We start from the raw sequence: 21470 nt of genomic DNA, 5'->3' as shown, positions 1-21470 counted from the left end.
TGTTTATCTCTAAATTTTGGTATAGTAATCGAGGTATAATGCATCATTCATCAAAGTTGAAACGTTTTTTGTTTTTATATAGTTGGAATTGGACCCAATTTCTACGTAGTACTAAGAAGGTGAGCAAGAAAACTCTATGATTTATGGGAATCATTATATTATGTCAAATTACGTTTGTTAATTTTTTGTTTTCTACAAGGGTTAAATATATTTGTTATTGTATGGTTGTGTGTCGTGTGAATTAGGTAACCAACCACTATTGATCACTTTGTTGAATGATTCCAAAAAATAGTCATCAAGATAAGTGTTACACGTAGCATGAATCGAGTAATCAACCATTGATAATATTTATAAGGGTTACACCACTAATAATCACTTTGAGGAGTGATTATTGAAAATAGTGTTAGTGAAAAAATTACATGCTACGTGTTTAGATTAATTAACCACTAAGGTTCCTTGATTTCGTTTGGATGATTTATGTATTTGACCTCAATAGCAGAGTTTCTTATTAAGTATATTATTGCTCCCTTTCTATTTCTAAAATGATTTTTAGGTAAGGTCGTGGTACAAAGTGACAAGAAGGGTGGAGAAGTCCGTCACGAGACCACTCATAAACAATTAAGAAACATTAAAAGATATCTTTATTGTCGAGGGTCGAAATAATAATTAAAAAAATATAAACCTCAAATTTGGAATTAGTCCAAGTTAGTCCAAATCAATGTAGAAGTCAACATGTATTAACAAACAACCTTCATCTTCCTCGACAAATCCTCCATTTTTCTGCTTCTCCATCTTCCTCCTCCAATTTTCCCAACCAGAAAACTCATGAATCTGAAACAAGAAAAGCTTCAACTCCTTGGAATCTATGGAGTTCTTAAAGAAACCATCAAATTAATCTTCACAGCAAAAACAATCTTCACTCAAATCACTCTCTCTTTTCTTCTTCCCCTCTCCTTCATAATCTTCACTCAAACCAAAATCCCCAATCTATGGAGCATCCATTCTTTCCCCTTCAACTCCGCTCTCTTCTTCTTCTCCGCCGTCTTCTTCTTCCTCTCCACCGCCGCTACAGTCTTCGCCGCCGCCTCTACTCTCGCCGATCGCGAACTTCCGTTCCACCAATTGCTCTGCGTCGTGCCGAAAATCTGTAAGCAACATCTCATCACATTTCTCTGTTTAATCGTCGATTTCTTCGCCTTCAATTTCGTCGCTCTTTCTGCAATTACACTCATCTGCATCGCGATTCTTCATCTCCTATACTACGAACCGTTCGAATTCTTGACTCGATTGCTGATTTTGTTTCTCTCCGTTGAGATGTTCTATTTTGCCCTAATTTGGCAAATCGCGAGCGTTGTATCAGTTTTCGAAGCGGATTCGTATGGATTTGAGGCCATTGCTAGAAGTAAGGAATTGCTTAACGGCAAAATGGCTATGGCTTCGATTCTTCTGATTTTGATCGGTCTTCCTTTTGGAGTGATTTTGTCTGTGATTCGTTATGTGGTGGTTGCTGAATCGGCGTTGGTGGAAGTAGGAATCAGAGGAAGTTTGGGGATTGTTTGGATGTGGTGTTTTTTGATGTTCTTGTTGATTGGAACTGTGTTATATTTGGTCTGCAAATCGTGCCATCGTGAGCGCATCGACAAACTGGAGCTCTTTGTTCATCTTCAGCAATCCGTTGAGTCTAAGACTGAACCTTTCACCGACTCCGCCGAATTATAATTTATGCTTATAATTGATATATACTATAGTTCGACTTCGACTTGTTTATGAAGAAATTTATACTTTCATGTGAAAAATTGTAATTATTGGAGTTTTAAAATAATCTATCTTTAATTATAGAGGTTATAATCTTAACTTCAACGTAGATATCAGATGACGGTGTCGTAGTGAAAACCATGGAATCAAAACTAGAACACTTACCATCTTCCACTAACCTTCGAGAGAAATGGTATTACCTTCTATGTTTTGTCTCTGAATGATAAACCGGGTTCCTCGCCAATTGCATGACACTCTAACTATCTACTTGAAAAATCTTCCCGTGTTGCTTCTTGCCCAATTCTTCTAGATAGTTTGTCATTCATATCATCTTCTTTCCAGCTTCAGCTAATGCCACGTACTCAGCCTCAGCAGATGAAAGAGCAACGCATTTCGAAAGCTTAGACATCCCATCATTCGTAGCTTGCTCCCACTTGGTTGTATCCTCCAATTGTAGGACATCATCAAGGAGCTCTTGTTCCCCTTCATCAGTCAACAATCGATGGTGTAAAGAGGGTACATATCTATCTAGTACTCTGATAGCTCTAGATGATCTTTTCAACACCTGCTTAGGTGTCACTTGCTCTGCTTCTGGTTCCTCAGCAACAGTCTCAGGAGTTTATTGAATATCTGCTTCAACATCACTAGATGATTCTTTTAGTAACTCAACCTCAACTCCCACTTACTTCACCTCTGGTTCCTCAGCAACAGTCTCAGAAGTTTCTTAAGTATCTACTACAACATCACTAGGTGAATCTTTCAGCAACTCAACCTCAACTCCCACTTGCTTTGTTGTCCCGGTATCTTTCTTCAATTCTCTGACAGTATTTGTGAAGCTAACTCGTTTTTGTTTGCTCATAACGCAGTTCTCACAATGACTCATATCAACAGATTTCAGACCTTCCAAGTCTATTATGCCACAGACTTGAATTTGAAACACTCTCAGCAACAACAACTATGTTCATACACTTTGCAGTGGTGTATAAGGTTCCAAATTTTGTGCCACGTGCTACCACCATAGCACCCTTAACAATCTTCCACGAACTCTTCCCAAACTCTGTTACGTAACTTGTGCTATCCAACTGACCAATAGAGATCAGGTTCTTCTTGAGACTAGGAATATATATGACATTCTTTAATGTCTACTGATTTCCTACCGGAGTTTTTATGCAGACATCCCCCTTTCTTTCGATCTTCAAATCTTTGTTGTCGGCAAGATACACCTTTTTAAAACTTCCATACTTGAAATTTCGAAATAGCTCTTTATTTGGAGACGAATGAAAAGATAAACCTGAATCCAAAATCCAAGATTCAATCGAACTGTCCACGCTGAGGATTAAAGCATCCCTAATGTCTTCTACTAAATTTACCGAATCATAGTCATCTTCTGATTTGTGATTCTATTTGTGATTTTGCTTCCTCTTTGTACAATCTGCCCGAAAGTGACATTTTTCTCCACAACTCCAACACTTAACGTTTGGTTTGTTTGGAGATTTTTCTCGGTTCCTTGATTTTGATCGCCCATTGTTTGGGTCCTTTGATTTACTTCTTCCCTTCGATCAACACTAAGAGCATTGTCTGATGAATCTCCGATTTTCCGTTTGTGAATACTTTCACTAAGAACTATATCTCGAATTTCATCAATGCCTTAATTTCATCTTCGAAGTTAATATCCACCAAACTCAATTGACTTGTAATCATATTGAATTCATTTATATGACCAGCAACAAATCCACCTTCATACATTTGTAGATTAAACAGCTTTCGCATCAAATACACCTTGTTCATAGCCGACGGTTTCTCGTACATATTCTACAATGCCTTCAACAAATCTGACGTTGTCTTCTCCTTGATAATATTGAACGCCACTTTTTTGGATAACGTCAACTGGATCAACCTTAAGGCCTGACGATCCTTGAGCTTCCACTGCTCCGTGGTCATAGTATCCGGCTTCACCCCTAACAAGGGGTTTGTGAAGACCTTTCTGGTACAGACAGTTTCAATCTGCATCTTCCAGAAATTGAAATTGGATCCATCAAACTTATCAATTCCAATTTTTGAACTTTCCATCTTCATAAATCGTGGTGAATTTCGCCTCACTCTAATACCAGTTATTAGCTCTGACCTGTTGTTAGGATCACTCAACAACGCATACACTCGATGAAGATGAACACAAACAACAAGAGAGAGAAAATACAAGGAGGAATATTGGCTAAAGGTTTTAATGATGACTTTAGGCATGTACAACAACATAGAATACAAAAAATGAAGAAAATAATCTTGAGAGAGTGGGTATATATATGGTTTCAATTTACTCTCCCAAAGATTTAAACCTAGGAGATATAATCTAATAAATATATCTCTATCAAATCTTTACAAAATATCGATACCACTTGACACAATCGCACGTTTAAAGGCAGCGGACTAGCGATTGTGCGGCACTCACTTTCCAACGACAAGTGAGCTAAGCCAATTTGTACTTGCGTCGCCTACGGCTAAGCGACGTATGATCAAGCCTCTAGCCTCAGTTTTAAAAGAAGGTTTTAGAAAAACGAGGGTAGAGAGAGATTTTAGAAAGAGAGATTTTTGAAAGAGACTATATAGCAAGCAAGAGAGAGATAACAACGGCTATATATATATATATATTCGATCTTTACTAAATATCTCTACCAGATCTCTTTACCAAATATCTATCATATATATCTCTATCAGATCTTTACGAAATATCTCAAAATATATCTCTACGAGATCTAGGCGTCTTAATCTAAAAGATAAACTAAGAGGTGCGTGGGTGGTCACACACCAATATAATGTGACCCAAATGTCATTGTCATTATTATGAATTTGAGTAATAACCACGAAGAGACAAAGACTTCAAAAGTCAATGTCTAGGGGAGATGTGCCTTATTTTAACCAGACTCGGTTTAGGGTCAAGCGTAACTATAACGATTCTATATTTTTCAATAAAATAGATCTACTACTATATAAATGATGTGACTACCATGCACGAAAAATATATTTAAAACCTTTTATATATAATGGTATAGACTTGAACGTTATTTAAATTCATTTCAATTAATACAAACTTCAATCAAATAACTGGTTTGATTTAGATTTGATTTAATAATTTGAATTAGATTTGGTTTAGTTATTTGATTTAGATTTCCATATTTTCCGGGTATCCTGTGACCTATATAATAGTCAATTTCATTCTTTTAGAATGTGAGTTTCTCCCCAATTCTTCTAGTCTTTCTAGTTTTTGCTATGTTACAATTTAGTGCAACTTATTTCTAGTTGAATTAGTTATGAAATATATGATATTAGTAATCTTGAATAATATATTAGTTAGGAAATATATCTTACATATTCACAGAGAAGCCTATTTATCGAGTTCAATCAGTAGGAGAGGAGCTTGAGGGGAATATCGATTCAGGAGTTCCATCAGGTCAGGGAATATCAGAAAAGGGGAAGGGAAAAGGTTGAGGATAATGAAGGAAGCAGAGGGGAAGGGGCAGGCAGGTGAATGACCAAATCCTTCTTTCCCGAGTTTATTTACTGTGAAGGGAGAATGAGTAAAAGAGTGAGTGAAATCAAAGAGCTACTGAACCTGGACCAGATTGAACTCCTTTTGAACTTCTCTTCCTATTTATTCCAACACAAGGTAATTAGTAAGGAAAGACGAAACAAGAATGAGACTTCAAAGTATGTATAGGTTAAAGAATCAGAATCAGAGAATGAATTGATTAAAGAAGAAAGATGAATGATCCTGAACGAAAGCCGAAACAAGAATGATCTTGAACTCAATCACCTCGGCTGACTTCTTTCTCTTCTCCTTTCTTTCACAGGGTAAAGCATATTCAATCAATGCTGCTTTCACTCGGGTTTTCGGTCTCTTTAGTAATTAGTTAAATTTGAATAGTAGTATATTTTATTTTATTATCGAGATTTAGTTAGTTTATATTTAGGATTAGTTGGTATCTTGTATCTATTTAAAGTTGTGAATATCAATGAACATTGAACCTTCTATCCCAATTCTATTTTTCATTCTTAAATCTGTATTCTTCGATTGAGTAATAATATTTTCATATCTATTCACACTTTTGAGTGGTAGATATTGCGTCATGTTCTGTTCTTAGCATGGTATCAGAGTCATGCTCTAAACTTAGTCATATCAATAGAATCCTCAAATATCGAACAAAGAATTGTGAGCCTCGAAGGTGTAGTCAAAAGTGACTAAAGTGTCGAACAAAGGGTGTACTTTGTTCGAGGGCTCCAGAGAAAGAAGTCGAGCCTCGATTAAGGGGAGGCTATTCGAGAGCTCCATAAGCCTCAAGGGAGGCTTATAGTGTACTTGGTTCGAGAGAAGGATTGTTGAGGATTATTGGGTATGAGTTCCACATGAGTTAATTTAGTGGGAGATCATGGGTTTATGAGTGAGGAATACTATTCCATTGGTATGAGGTCTTTTGGGGAAGCCCAAATGAACTTACCAGTTCAAAGCCGAATTTGCAACCAATCTTATAGACAAAATTATGAACTCACAATAACGTTCTACGCCAAAATTATTGACTCAATCCATGATCGAGACATAAAAACACCCTTTGGAAAAGACTTTATGGCCTCTCTAATTTTGGTCTTCAAAGAAATTGTTGAATGGGTCATATCCTTATCTATATAATCAATATTATTTCTTGACTAAATTAATACATTAATACTTTTCAACATTTTAAAAATATTTTAAAATACATTTACTAATTAATACCCTGTTTAAAAAAATATTAATAAGATTAACACCCTTAATTTTTATTAAAAAAATTCAAAAAAAAGTTATTTGTATCGATATACAAACAGAAACGATCATCTATCTACACTTCATAGATTATCTTTACCGTTTTAATTTTTTAAGGGTATTAATAAAACTTTAAAAAACTCGATATTTTGAAACACTTGGGATCATAAATGAAAAACTTAGAATATTCAACCATCACTCCATCCTCTATTTCTTGTCTATAAATATTCTTTCTATTTTGCTGAAGTCTTCACATTCAATTCTCGTTCTTATCGGCCCGAACAAAACATGAATCAAGAACTCGAAAATCTCGAAAATTTTCAGTTTTTGGGAGTCGTTGGGATTCTGAAAGAAACCCTAAAGTTAATATACCAATGGAGAAAGATTTTCACCCAAATCACTCTTTCCTTCCTTCTTCCTTTCTATCTCTTTACCTTTCTCCCCATGCAAATCTCCCTTTTCTTCCCACAAATTCCTTATTCTCTCACTTTCAAAATCCTTTCCTTTATCCTCTCCATCATTTTCTCTCTCCTCTCCACCGCCACCGTCGTCTACACCGTCGCCTGTATCTACACAACCCGTGACGTTTCATTCAAACATGTTATCAGCAACATACCCAATGTCTGGAAACGACTTCTCCTCACCTATCTAAGCGTTTTCATAGGCTTGTTTGCCTACACCTTTGTTGCTACCATGGGCTTCTCTTTGATACTTATGGTCGTTGTCTTAACAAATGAATCAAATGTCTTTAGCTCCAACAGCTATAGCTTAACGTTTGCTATCATCGTCACCATCATTGTCTTTATGGGCTCTTTCTATTTGACACTAATTTGGAGACTATCATACGCTGTGTCAACTCTTGAAGAGTTGTGTGGGTTTAAAGCCATGGCTAAAAGTAAGGGTTTGGTTCAAGGGAAGATGATGATCAATATTAAATTATCAATGTTTCTTATTTTGAGTACGGGAGGGTTCGAACTTAGGTTCTATTATATGATTTTTCATACGCCATTGGTGGGTAAGATTCTTTTGGAAATTGTTTTGTTCGTGTTGTTTTCTTTCTTCTTTTTGTTTGGCTTAGTGGCTATGTCTGTGTTTTATTTCGTCTGCAAATCGTACCACCGTGAGATTGTCGACAAGTTGTCGGGTTTAGATTATCTTCAAAGTAATCTATCGGTCGAATATTACCCATTGAAGATCGACGATCATACTCCGATTGAGAAATTGCAAGTTGTTTGAAACTGATTTGTGCTATTATTTTTTGCTTTTGTTTGTAATAAAGTGTATTATACATATTGTTCGTTGAATTATAATCAAGTTGATACGTAATAAAATATTCCTTCAATATTTAGATTCATGGAGATTGTAATCAAAGTGTATTTTACATGTGAGTTGGAACCTTCAAACTTTGAAATTAGAAAATAATAATAATAATAAGTCTCCATATATCTTCCAATTTCTGAAAATTTGTTCATCCCATTTCCCAAAACACCATGGATGAAGAAATAGAGCAATTCTTAGGAATCTATGGAATTCTCCAACAAACCTACAAATTCATACAAAAATCGACAAGAATCTTCACTCACATCACTCTTGCCTTTATTCTTCCTCTCTCTCTCTTATCCAATTCCCTCCAATTCCTTAAACTCCTCGACCTCGTTTCCTCCAAAACAAGCCATCATGTTCTCATCAACTTCGTTTTCTCAATCTTCTCATCCATCTTATCTCTCCTCATCACCTATGCCATCGTCTACACAATCGCGGCCGGTATCTACATTGCACGTGACGTTTCCAATTTCAAGCACGTGTTGAGAGTCCTCCCAAAAGTTTGGAACCAGATTCTTGTCATGTTTTTGTGCAATTGTGCAGCTCTTATTGCCTTTGGATTTATTACTTATACCGTGCTGCGTTGGATGCCTGTGATAGAGATCTTAATCGACCATAAAATTGGTATCACTATTAATGGGAGCATTTTTTTCTTGTTTGTAATGTTTTATTTGATGGGCATTTGGTATTTGGTGATAGCGTTGCAGCTGTCGAGGATGGTTGTAAAGCCATCGGTGTGGCTGAATTTGCCTTTGGGGAAGGTTAAGTTTGAGCTTTATTGGTTTGTTGGTCGGCCAGCGTTGGTGAGGGTGGTGGGAAGGGGTGAGTCTTTCATTTTATGGGGTTTGTTGTGTTTGTTGGCCGAGTTTGTGGCGGAAATTGTGGTGTATTTTGTTTGCAAATGGTGTCACTGTGAGAGTGTTGATAAGCTGCCTCTATCGGACCATTTTTATGGTCATTTGTCGCCTAATTATGTTCGGTCGGATGTTAACAATGTTGTTCATCAATCATAAGCTTCCCAAATTGCAACTTGTTTTTAGTATCAATATGTTAAAAGATAATTAAATTAATAATATTTATGTTCCATATTTATTAATATTTTGTGTTTGTAATTAACCTTAACCTCTGTTAAACAATGAGAGTTGCTACGTTCAACACTCAAAACGCAATTGTTGAGACAACTACTCACTTTGATTTGCTTATGATTGCTCGGGATGAAAAACTTAATGGGGTGGAGGGGTATTTAGGGTCGATACTAAACGATTTATTTCTAAAATATCGAAATTCTATAATATTTTTTAAAATACAATAACAAAATTAGAAGTCTTTAACTCAAGAAAATAATGACTAAAAAATGTTGCCCAAAATTTGGTTAAAAAATAGATGTTATGCCACGTGTCACTTTTTGATAGGGTGAAAGACGAAAATATTAAAATTATGAAACAGCGAAGGTTGACTGCCACGTGTGGTCTCGTCATAAGCTGGAAAATATAATAACATAATATTAAAAAAGTAACTGCGTTGAATTTTCTTTATTTTGATTATTCCTCTAATTCAAACCCAGCGCCACATGTCACGTTCTAGATGGTCCAATATTTCAAAAAGCCCACGTCAGGTTTCGACATGTCCACGTCATCATCATTTGTGATTTTTCTCCTATTTTTAATCTTAGGGATGGGAATGATTCTTGTTGTTAATATTATCGACAAATAAATTAAATTTTATTAACATCAAAATATTAATTAATTAATATTAAAAAGTTCATCTACGTCCAAAAATTAAGTTTAATAGGTAGGGCATCGATAATGGACTATAAATCTGGTTCGGTTAGCTTTTTTGAAAAAATCGACCACAAAGTAAAGCAAATTTTATGGCGTTTGCAATATTTATAGTGAAGAAATCAATTTTCTTAGATTAATTGGACCAAACTAATTAATTTAGGTCGAATCGATTTAGTTCTTCAATGTTTTCGAACGTAACGAAGACTCCTAATATCAACAATAAAATCAAGACAAAACTTGAAGTTATCGTCTTTATCATTGATCGTTAATTATTAACAAATAAATAAAATAAATAATTCTCTTTTAAAATTAATTTTAAATTTTTTTGGAGGTAAATTTTTAAAAATATATATTGAAATTGTGTGGTAAATATTAAATATTTGACTAACTTTTAGTATTAAAAACAAAATTTTTGAATAAACTTTTAACTATTAAAAGATAATTTTCTAAAAATTTAATTAATTATTTTATTTGTTGGGCTTTCATTGGATAAGACTACAACGATTTTTCTACTCGCTACTATATGTATGACATGACAGGTAATTGAGGAAATATTTCAAAATGATGTTATTGACTTAAACATCTAAAGTAACGAGTGGCTTGAGTATTTTAAAGAAATACCCAGTAAATAATTCACTAGAGTTAGGAAACTCACACACATGCAACATGGAGAGACCTATTTTTTTAACATATGATACCATGACCTTATATAACTTTCTAGCCGGGACAAAGTTGGATTTATAGTACTTCTTATTCACACGGCCCATGCATGCGAGCATGGGCCCGTCTGGCCGTCTCACATATCCCCTAGGTCTGGCTCATCAGGCTAACACTTGTTAATGGGCTCTTGTCGAAAAGCACCGAGGGAAAGGGACAACATAACATTTTGGCAAACATAAATGTCGTAAATAATAAGTGGTAATGGAGGCGTCTATACTCATCATAATAGAGAAATATCTCGATGTACGTGACACACAAATATGCATGAGGTTCTCATGGGTTATTGTCGTGACATAAGTTATAATGCAAGATAAACCTTTATTCTTTTATAACATGATAAGCCTGTAAGTTTCACATACATAATTCTAATACATTCTTTCATAGCATAGCCTTCGTGGCATGGACTATGGAGGTTTATGCATCAAAAAATATCAATCTCATAACAATTTTATGCAACATGACAAGGTGACATCATAGCCTAGCTTTTAAATATGACATAACTTATACATCATGCATGCAGTAATGACTCTATTATAGTAGAAAAATAGAGTTGTTATAAGTTTAGTCCCAAGAGCTAACCCTGAGTGACTAGAAAAGCAAGAAGAGATCTCATCCGCCTAAATGCCTTAAGAACCTAGTAAACCTCCACAACACTTGAGGAATTATAAGAGAACTTATGAGACCTCTAAGGGCGAACAGTATTAATTTAAGGAGTTACTGTTTGCGTATAATAAAATCACCTTAAGAGGGGACGAAGGACTACATAAATACATAACAAGAGACTACAAACCCACACTGAGAGAACTGCTAGTGTCTATAGAATAACCCACCTTGAGAGAACAAGAGACTACAAAAGTAGGAATCGCTAATATGAGTAGAATATAACACACCTTGAGAGGGGATGAGGGATTACATAAGTAAATAACATGAGGAGCCCCTACCGAGTGTAGAATAAACCCACCTTGAGAAGAGACAAGAGACTATATTAGTAGGAACATGAGGAACTAATATTGTGTGTCTAATAAACGCACCTTGAGAGGGGATGAGAGACTATATAAGTAGATAACATTCGAGAGTTGTGTGGCCATAGAGGGGATGAGAGACTACATAAGTAGATAACATTCGAGAGTTGTGCAGCCATAGAGGGGGTTGCTTCGAAGTGTCATTTTGTCTTTGTATTGAGTTTTTTTTTAAAAAAATTCGTTTTGTGATTATACATAAAACTCATTTTTGTGTTCACCGTAATTAGATTTCGTTTAGTGTTTAATTTTGATGTTGTTGGTTTTAATTTGATCTAAATTTTACGATATTTTTATCCTTTATATTTGGTCTTTGTCGTGGACCATGTATCGAAACCTTAAAAATAGGGTCAAGACAGTAAGTACCGATCATGACAGTGAGTGTTACGACCAAGTAAACCTGTGTTAAACCTGAAGTGAATTTTGAATGAGAGTGAAAGAATCTCACTTAATGTTAGATAAAGTCATAAATAAGAACGAAAAAGTATACTGAATCTTAAATTCCTCTTCAAGTTGGCAATAATCAAATGCAACTCATAGCATAGCACAACACAATTAAACGAAGACGATTATAACACAACTGATAGATGAAGGTGAAAGCTTATAAAGTTGTTTGAAATTGCCTGAAACCATGAAACCCAGAAAATAGAGGTTCGTGGAAGCTCTGATGGCATCTTGACAATGCCTCTCGTTAATACTTAGATTTCCAAAGTTTGGACTTTTAGAATATAATTATTAAAAAAAAAGTGGGAAATAAGTTAATATAATATTGGAAGCATGTGATTTGCAATACAATTCGGGAGAGCCTTGCTGCCCAATGATTCTTGCAAAAAAAAAAAAAAAAAAAAAAAACAAAAACAATTGTAGTCAACATCAGGCCATCGTTGACGTCGACTTTATAATTTTCTAATAATAATAATAATAATAATAATAAAGATGCTTTTTTTTTTTCTTTTTTTATTTTATTGCCATTTCATTGATAATATTGAAATAATAGCCAACGAACGTGTTGACTCAGTCAGCAAGACTCGCTCTACAATCAAAAAGATAAGGATAGGGGCCGACCATTCATATTTTCTCAAACCTAAACCCTCTCTTACGGTTTAATTTAATCCTTACAAGTCTTTTACACAAATTGAAAGTAACCCCTCACGTCATCAATCTCATACCCTTGTAAAGATATGAGTATCAAAATCTACCTTGAACCTAGTTATGTCAATAGAATCAATAAAGAAAAGTTGTGAGTCAGTCTTGAAAGTATAGTTATACAATGAAGATTTGTGGTAGAGCTTTATTAGACTAGTAATGTGCTAAAAAAAAAAAAACTATATGGATAATGTTTAACGAATGGATGACTATTTAAGAGGGGTTCAAGATATTGTGTTCAAGGAGAGGATTCATTGGTATAGGGAGGAGGTTCTATAGCAAAGGTCCGAATTCCTAACCAGGTCAATTCAAAAAAATGTATGAATGCCGCTGTCAAATTCAACATAAACTAATCTATGAACACTACCAACATAGACATATCCTTGCAAGTAGCAAGAAAGTTCGTCAGCATTCTCAAGCATTTAAAATTGATTGTTCTATAAACAAGAAAGGATAAAATAATATTTGGAATAACCAATGCGGAGGCACCCAAAAGTCATCTATATACTTTTCAAACTCAATTCTCAAGAACATTCAAACACCCATTTTCCTTATATATCCTTTCCTCCTCCAAAAATCCTCCATTCTTCTGCAAATTATCCCATCTACTTCTTCGCAGAATCATGGATGTAGAACAAGAAGAGATGCAATTCCTCGGAACCTATGGAATTTTTAGAGAAACCAGCAAATTAATCTTCACATGGCGAAGGATTTTCTCCCAAATCACTCTAGCCCTAATTCTCCCTCTCTCCTTCTTGTTCCTCGCTCATATGGAGCTCTCCAATCTATTCCTAAGAAAAATCATGCACGACGAATTCATACTGGACCAAACGCGGCCCCGTACAGAGTCATTCGGAAAACTCTCTGGCGTCGTTTCATCGGAGAAGGTCTATTATTTTCTATTTCAAGTCGCGTACCTGGTTATCTTCGTCGTCCTGTCGCTCCTCTCCACCGCCGCTGTCGTCTACACCGTCGCGTCAATCTACACCGGCCGCGACGTCACCTTCAAGCCGGTGATGAGCGTCGTCCCCAAGGTCTGGAAGCGGCTCGTCCTGACATTTCTCTGCGTGTTCATCTCCTACGTCGGCTACTCCATCGCCAGCTTGTTCGTCATCATCTCCCTCCTATTCCTCATCATCTTCATCGGCCACATCACCGGCTCCGGCGTTATACTCCTGGTCTACGCCTTCCAGATCCTATACCTCGCCGGTGCCTTCTACCTGATGACGATCTGGCAGCTCTCGAACGTCGTCTCTGTTCTAGAAGATTCCTACGGATTCAAAGCCATGGCCAAGAGCCACGCCTTGGTGAAAGGGAAATTAGGGCTTTCCGTCGTCATAATCCTTCTTCTAAGCCTCCCTCTCGGAACGGTGCGTTTTATGTTTGGGCATTTGGTGGTTCATGCGGCAGCGTTGGGAGTTCTCTCCAAGGGCGTTTTGGGGATTTTGTGCTTCTCGTTGTTTTTCGTGTTCTATTTGCTGAAGCTGGTGACGGAGACGGTGTTGTATTTAGTCTGCAAATCATACCATCATGAAAATATTGACAAATCTGCCCTCTCAGACCATCTCGGGGAGTATTTGTTAGGAGAGTATGTGCCGTTGAAACCCAAGGATGTTCAACTTGAAAAAATTCAAGCTTGAATATGCAAATATAATCACTATGATTTTAATGAATCAATATTGAGTTCTCATAGTTTATATAATCTTGGGGATCTGACTTTTTTTATCGATAATACCACAAGTTTGATTTGGTTTGGTATCTTTGTAGAATCATAGTTCGAGGACAGTTAAGTTTGAGCTTGATTTGATTTGATTTGATTTTAACGATCCATTCACAAGGACCATAGACCATTCACAACCCAACTCCCTACTTGGAATGGACAGGCCAAGGTAGTGGCTCCAAGAACCCTAGCCAATGAGTTCACCCAACCCTCCAACCACTTTAATGCCCCATTTGGGTTACAAACTCCTATTACAAAGTTCGGCCGTGTGTTGCGTCACCAACTAAAATATAAAGATTACATGCAATTACAAATTTAGCAACTTGGGATTCAACAATATCAATTTGTAAAATTTTATATGTAATTACAAGATATTTCTTGATTTAATTTGTATTTTTAAATGTTAAAGGAGGTGAATTTGCAACCACAAACGAGGAGATTAGAAAAATAAATGGAAATAGAATGGATGAGAGTTTATGCTCAAACGGAATAATATCATACAATTTTGGAGAGTCATAGTTCCCAACCGAATGTAGAATGTAGTAAGTTTCAACTTTTGCTCCATAGAAAATTGGAAATTGACCTGTGTCTTAAAGAATGCCTAGAGCATACTTCCTTTGAGACATAAAAATTATCGAGAAAATTCAATGCCTAGGAACTATTTCAAATTCCCTAAATTTTCTGCATTTTGTATACTGGTAGAGAATATGAAGAACCAATTGCGAGAAGCTTGTTTTAACTCATAAAGAGATTTTATATAATCGACATACTGCATTCTCCCCCTGTCAGCAGACCTCGTGGTAAAGACATGTAGACTTCCTCGTCTAGATTGCCATGGAGAAAGGCATTTTGACCATCCAACTAAAGTGAACCATTTTCGAGCAACAACAACAGTGAGTAAGCAACCAAGTGTAGTAAGTTTCGCTGTAGGAGAAAATGTCTCTTTATAATCAATACCTTCAACCTGAGTGTATCCCTTTGCTACCAACCGAATTTTATAAGGTTCAACAAGCCCATCATAGTTGTATTTAATCTTGTACACCCAACAACAATCAATAGCTTTATGGCCAGGTGGTAGAGGTACGAGAGACCAAGTATGATTATGTTACAAAACTGCAATTTCAGCATTCATAGCTTGCTGCCATAATGGGTTGCCACTGCCTCATCATAGGTTTTAGGTTATGTTTGGGTTGTAATAAGATCTAGAAGAGCACGTTAAGTTTAAAAAAAACGAGAGAATGAAAGGTAATGATGAAGGGGATACCTGGTGCATATGCTGGGACTTGAGTTAGAGGTTAAATGATTGACTGCAGAAGAAATTTCATAATCATTATGTCAAGTTGAAGGATGTTTGGTATGAGTAGAACATCAAGTGGAATGGGATTAGAATTAATGAGTGAATCTGGAGAAGGAATAGAAGATGGAGGAGATGAAGGAATAGAAGGTGGGACAGGATTAGAATAGATGTTTGAGTAGGATGAACCATGAAGTGGTAAAATGAGAGTCAAAGGAGCTAACGTCAATGTTTGTGAAGCTGATGAAAAAGGAAAATCATCTTCACAAAATTTAACATCGTCGCTGATAAAGAATTTGTGAGATTACATGTCATACAACTTGTAACTTTTGTGACCACAAGGATATCCTATGAAAACACAAGAAATTGCCCAAAGTTCAATTTTTTGGTTTGGATGTACTACGGTTGCATAACTTTTACAATAAAAAACTTTAAAATGATGAAATGTAGGTGGTTGTTTGTAGAGTACTTCAAAGGTTGTCTTGTTAGATGACAACGATAATGGTGTTCTAAGCAGTTAAAATGCACTCTCCCCAAAAATTAAGTGGAACCTGTGATAGAGACCTAACTACATTTAGTATGATGATGTTTACATTGTACAACTCCATTTTGTTGCGGAGTATAGGCATAAGTAAGTTGAAATTCAATGTCAGAAGAAATAAAAAATGGTTGCGAAGATAGAAACTCAGTCACATTGTCTAATCGTACTATCTTGATAGTAGTATGAAACTGATGTACTCCTTATTTATGTTGCATAAGAAAGACCTAAGTACATCGAGTCAAATCATCAACAATAATGAAAAAAAAAAAAACACAAACCATAATGCGTAGGATTTTATGAAGTCCCCAAACATCACAATTTAACATATCAAAGAAAGAATGTGTTGTTATTGAGCTTATTAGAAAAGACAGCCTAGTTTATTTTGTTAATGGGCAAATACTACTGTTATGAGAAAAAATAGCATTATTAAAATGAAGGATGACCTAGGTGGTTAAGAAATATGATAGAGACTTAGATATTATTCATATATTTTTTGGCTTAGGAGAATCGACCCACTATCCTTCTTTCCACTGACAGGAGAGAAAGGTAACGATGCTCCGTGAAACTAGCCTCACGCGGTTTCCTTCGACTCTAAGGACCATAGAACCACTGGGTCTTCGCCCAAGGCCCACACAACCTAACTCCTTACTTGGAATGGACGGACGGGCCAAGGTAGTCACTCCAAAGAACCCTAGTCAATGGGTTGACCCAACCCTCCAACCACTTTAACCGCCCCCATTTGGGTTACAAGCTCCCATTACAAAGCTCGACGATGCATAATGTCGCCAACTAAAATATAAAGATTACACGCAATTACAAATTTAGCAAGGTGGGATTCAACAACCAATTAGTCTAACATCTTCAAATAATTAAAAGAGAGTGGATGAGGATGATTCATTAGAGCATTTATTTTCTTATGAATTAGGACAATGTAAAATGAGTCGTCCCTTCGCCAATCATACGCAACTTGGGTGAAATCCAAGCTTGTTTAATGACATATGTTGCCCGTGCATGCATGTTCAATCATTTGTGACTCTAGTTAGCTTATCTCTACACTAGGTCTAGTCATTCGACTCGACCTTACCTCTACTCTAGGCTAAGGTTTCTCATGTGCAATGTCGTATCTCATCATCATTTCGGTTCCCAACAATACAATCCATGCATCTAATGTCATCTCATATCTCTAGACTGCTCAACTATCTTAGCTTGCTCAGACACATCTGTCAGAACCTGATTTATATATCATCAGGACATCCCAAACATCCATTCATCTGGGTTTTATCTAGGCATGAACTCTTCCACGTCCATGCAGTGTTATTTACGAACTGTGTATTGGATAGCAAATGCATATACAAACATTCGACACATGGGATGAGGCGCAATGATGGCATGTGCCATCAGACACTATCATCTCATTGAAAAACCTATTTCAATGGAAAAAACCCGAGACACTTGCCCACGCTATGACACATGTAGCTCACTTAGGCAACAGGGCCTAGGGGTAGTGAAGAGTTGATATCATGCCTTCTCATATAGTACATTTTGAGACATTTCCAATCATTCTAGAATAAGCATCATGTGGTAAGCAGTCATAAGGCCCCGTAGAGTGTTTGTCGGATATATGATTGACACCAAGTTTGGAGAGCTTTCCTCTTTCATATAGATGGACATAACCCTAGAACTGCATGCCGAAACTCACATCGAAACCCCAACTTCTAAGGTTATGGCCTAGAGCCCTTCCCCGACCCTCTCCAAGCTTGTCTTCGACACTCATGTTGCCTCATTCTCTCTAATCTTGCTTATGCCTTAGCTTGGCTTTAATGCACACTCATGGTGTGTTGGATGATGCACTATTCTCCTCAGTCGTATCATGACAATTGCTTTGTCTCAACCCTCACGTGGGCAAATGGGTGCCACTTGAGAGTCGCCACCTTGTCTGTATGCATATAGGGGCCACACTCTACTATCTTCCTAGTGAAGTTGTGACACTCTCCCTCACTTAAACTAATCATCGTCCTCAATAACTTATTAGGGAGCAAAATCACATCATGAATTGTGGCACTCTCCACAACTTGCAGATTGTGACACCCTACAAGTGGGTGGCATATAAAACCAATTACGAAAAAAACAAAACTTGAACCTAAGCCATGATTCATTCAAACCAAGGTTGAAAATGGACAAGTCTGAGGTAAGATCGGCTTACCTACGACCAAATCTTAGTGTTGGATTCAATAGGCGAGGCACGATGATCATCGTCACTGGAATCCCCTGTTACCGAGACAATGATGATGAGCAAACTACGTGAAGGAGACGAGCTGCGGCATGAACTGTCTGTATGTTGAAGTCGACCCTCAATGTAGGATGTGAAGATGGAGTCTACAGTGTGAAAATAATAATTATATTTAAAAAAAAAAAATTAAAAATACAAAGTTGGTAAAACAAAAATATGGGAATGAAGATTTGTAATTCCATTATTTTTTATTTGTTATTATTATTTTTAATTACCCTTTTAATAAGTTGACTAAACCCACACAAATAATATAAAATTACACAGTGAAGGAAAATACACTTTAAAATGCTTGTCTTCATTCTCAACAAAGGTGGCTTAAATTAATTAATTGACCAATAGTATTTTTATTACAAATTTAATGACTTTGACTTTGACTTTGACTACTTATGTTCAACTCACCAAATCCAACCTGCTTTGGTCAACTTGTAAAATTCAAATTACTTTACTTTCACAATGTTTTGACCCTTTAACATTATATAAATGATATCAACATTTTTTCTTTAATTTTTCTTTTCACACCCACAAATTAATTTTTTTTTTTTAATTTTTCTTTTCACACCCACAACATTTTATAAATGGGTATTCGGTAAAAGTTGAGCTAGTAGAGAAGACTCGTCCGACAAAAAAAGGGTCCAGCAGTGTGCAAACTGACTAGTGAGCCCATACTATGAGCTGTGTGTAGAGTATATGGTACACATCCAAGCTACCAATTAAAATAGTGTCGTAAAAAAAAAAAAAAATTAATAGGTCTTGTCGTAGCATATGGCATGTTCTTACATTTAACTTTCAATAGTGATGTCACTTATGGAGTATTTCTTACAATACTCAAGCACGTGCTACCTTTATTTCAGATTAAGGCAATGAATTCCTGTACGGCTGATGACGACATCGCAATTTAAGACCATGACACATGTCATGCGTAGTCGTATTATTTTCTTAGATTTAGACTAGAATATGATGTTTTTTTATTTAATTTATTTAGTCTTTTATTGTGTCGTTTTTAAAAGTGTTTTCAAAACACTAAGTCCATGACAGTGTTTTAAATTGAAAGTTATGTTTTATGAAAGTTTAAATGAAATATTTCTGCATTCATGTTTATGATATGTATACAATAGCGACTTTAAATTAAGTAGAAAATTTCGGGTCGTTACAAAGTTAGTGAGAATGAGAAATGAAATAAGAGGGGTCGGAAAAGGCTTTTTTATCCCCTCCTATGTTAAGGATTTTAAATCCATTCGAACATTCTCGTAGATCTCTTTAACATGGTCACGTTATTTAATATTTAACTTTAGAATCCTTATAATTAAGCTACAAAAAAAATGAGGTACACGACCCTATTGATATATATAATAACTTTCAATTCTTGTAAGCATTTTTTAGTTATCATATTTTCAATATCGCTCTAATTTAAACGTGGTCTTTTTTCTCAAGTGTCACGTACTATTTTGTCGATATTGATAATTAGAGGACGAAATGAAAGGGTAAAAATGGAAATTGGCACCTTCCCACAAGATGACGTAAAATGACGAATGTATTAAGCTTAAAAAAGAACCCTAAAAGCAGCATGAAAAACACGACCGTATGTTAATGAATTTCACTCATTATGAACCCATTAAATTCCCTAAACAACAAAAAGTAAACTCCATGTATGTATATGCCATACACATTACACATCCCATGTACATACATCATTACCTTCCACCGGCACGTGTCTTGTGAATGAACTCGCGTGCTGTGCTTGCCATCCAAAAAGCGCCGTTATGTTTCCGTCGAGAAAGGGCATAACCGCCGTTAAGTGAATTTGTCATCTACACTCCGGTCCACGATAAGAATGCGCTGTTCTAGTTTTCACCCTTTCAAAATCCGCCACGTAGTAAAGCTTAGAGTTTATGATGCATTGGATTGTGGCCTTCTTTTTTTTCTTTTTAAGTTAATAAAGGATTATAATAATAATAAAATTAATAAAATAAGTAGAAGTTGATAGTATTTAAATTAAGATATTACGCAAATTTATTCTCAAAATTAGTTTATATGCTTTTTATTTTTATTATATTAAGTTATTCTCATTAATGATATTATTTAAATATTGAATTAATCGGACCTAGATTAAATTCTAAATTCAAATCCATGTTTGAGGATGGACTTCTAATTCAAAACTTGTGTTAATTTAATTCTATAAAATATATATATTATTTGTTTATATTTACCAAGTTTAAAACTTAATTAAGTTTATATTTGATTACTTTCTTTATGATTTTAAACCATATATTAAGTGAGATAATATTATTTGTAAGTATTATATTCTTAAAATTTATTTAATTTTTATAAAGAGAATATTAGATTATTATTTTTTAAAAAAAATTAAGAGACAAAACGTAGTGTGGAAGTAATAATAGAAGTGGGAAGAGTGGGAAGAAGCATGCGTATGTGTGTGCATGTGAATGCATGTCATGTATGATGGATGATGTGTTTTTAGTTGCCAAAAAAAAGTGTTTAATCAAATAACATTGGCGTTTGACTTGGTTTGTCACATGGGGTAGGAGAGAGAGAGAAATAAAAAAGGGAAAAGAAAAAGAAAAAAAAAAGAAGGAAAGGAATGAAGAAAATTGAATTAGATCGAATAGAAGTTTGACGTCCACTAGGACACCCATCAACTCTCTCGCTCTCCCTTTCTCTCTCTACAGAATACGGCGAAGAACTTGGTCTTGGCAATTTTGGTTATGAGAGAGAGAGAGAGAGAGAGAGAGAGAGAGAAAAACACTCCACGGCAACTTCACACTGTCGAACCCTAGCCAACCAGCTTGCACTCTCTCTACTCGATTACCATTTTTGAAGAACAAGACACCGACACGGTGATTACTGCAAATAGTTCAACTGGAAATTGATTTTCTACGCAGTTTTTTTCTTCTTCTTCTTTTTGGAGTAATCTGATCGGTTTTTCTTGTCATCTTTTATTGAAATCTCGGAGGTTTTTCGAATTCGAAACTCTCTGGTCAAGTATCACTTGCAGGTGAGTTTCAATTTTGCTGATCTTCTACTTCATTCGTGTGTGTTTTTGTTTGCTTAGTTTTTTTTTTTTTTTTTTTTTTTTG

At 35.7% G+C, this 21470-nt stretch overlaps 3 protein-coding genes across 5 annotated transcripts in view; all 3 read left to right on the top strand.

Moving 5' to 3' along the window:
* Nucleotides 1-1314: 1314 nt before the first annotated feature.
* On the top strand, nucleotides 1315-1719 carry LOC111480758. Its single transcript, XM_023125923.1, has one exon. It carries the CDS (start codon nucleotides 1315-1317, stop codon nucleotides 1717-1719), a length of 405 nt encoding a protein of 134 aa, XP_022981691.1.
* An 8753-nt stretch (nucleotides 1720-10472) lies between these two features.
* LOC111480627 lies at nucleotides 10473-14287 on the top strand. Of its 2 annotated transcripts, XM_023125772.1 has the most exons (2): nucleotides 10473-10508; nucleotides 13451-14287. In XM_023125772.1, exons 1-2 carry the CDS (start codon nucleotides 10488-10490, stop codon nucleotides 14171-14173), a joined length of 744 nt encoding a protein of 247 aa, XP_022981540.1. In that variant the 5' UTR covers nucleotides 10473-10487; the 3' UTR covers nucleotides 14174-14287. The 2 variants fall into 2 exon arrangements, with proteins under 2 accessions (XP_022981540.1, XP_022981539.1); XM_023125771.1 differs by lacking the exon at nucleotides 10473-10508 and having other exon boundaries at nucleotides 13029-14287.
* Nucleotides 14288-21015: 6728 nt separating this feature from the next.
* LOC111480519 (transcriptional corepressor SEUSS-like) overlaps nucleotides 21016-21470 on the top strand; it is a 14235-nt gene continuing 13780 nt past the window's right edge. Inside the window, exon 1 of one of the 2 annotated variants that reach the window (XM_023125610.1) lies at nucleotides 21016-21230. The gene's annotated coding sequence lies outside the window, so the exon portion shown is untranslated. Of the gene's footprint in view, nucleotides 21389-21470 lie in introns of both variants that reach the window. The other variant, XM_023125609.1, reaches the window with a different exon arrangement.

The sequence above is a fragment of the Cucurbita maxima genome, unplaced genomic scaffold (assembly GCF_002738345.1).
Source record: "Cucurbita maxima cultivar Rimu unplaced genomic scaffold, Cmax_1.0 Cma_Scf00006, whole genome shotgun sequence".
NCBI lineage: Eukaryota > Viridiplantae > Streptophyta > Magnoliopsida > Cucurbitales > Cucurbitaceae > Cucurbita > Cucurbita maxima.
Note: the sequence above shows the minus strand (reverse complement) of the source record. Positions and strands in the feature narration are given on the sequence as shown.

Bases quoted from the DNA above. Each gene is read 5' to 3' on its own strand.
- LOC111480758 (XM_023125923.1), top strand. From the start codon at position 1,315: ATGTTCTATTTTGCCCTAATTTGGCAAATCGCGAGCGTTGTATCAGTT.
- LOC111480627 (XM_023125771.1), top strand. From the start codon at position 13,157: ATGGATGTAGAACAAGAAGAGATGCAATTCCTCGGAACCTATGGAATT.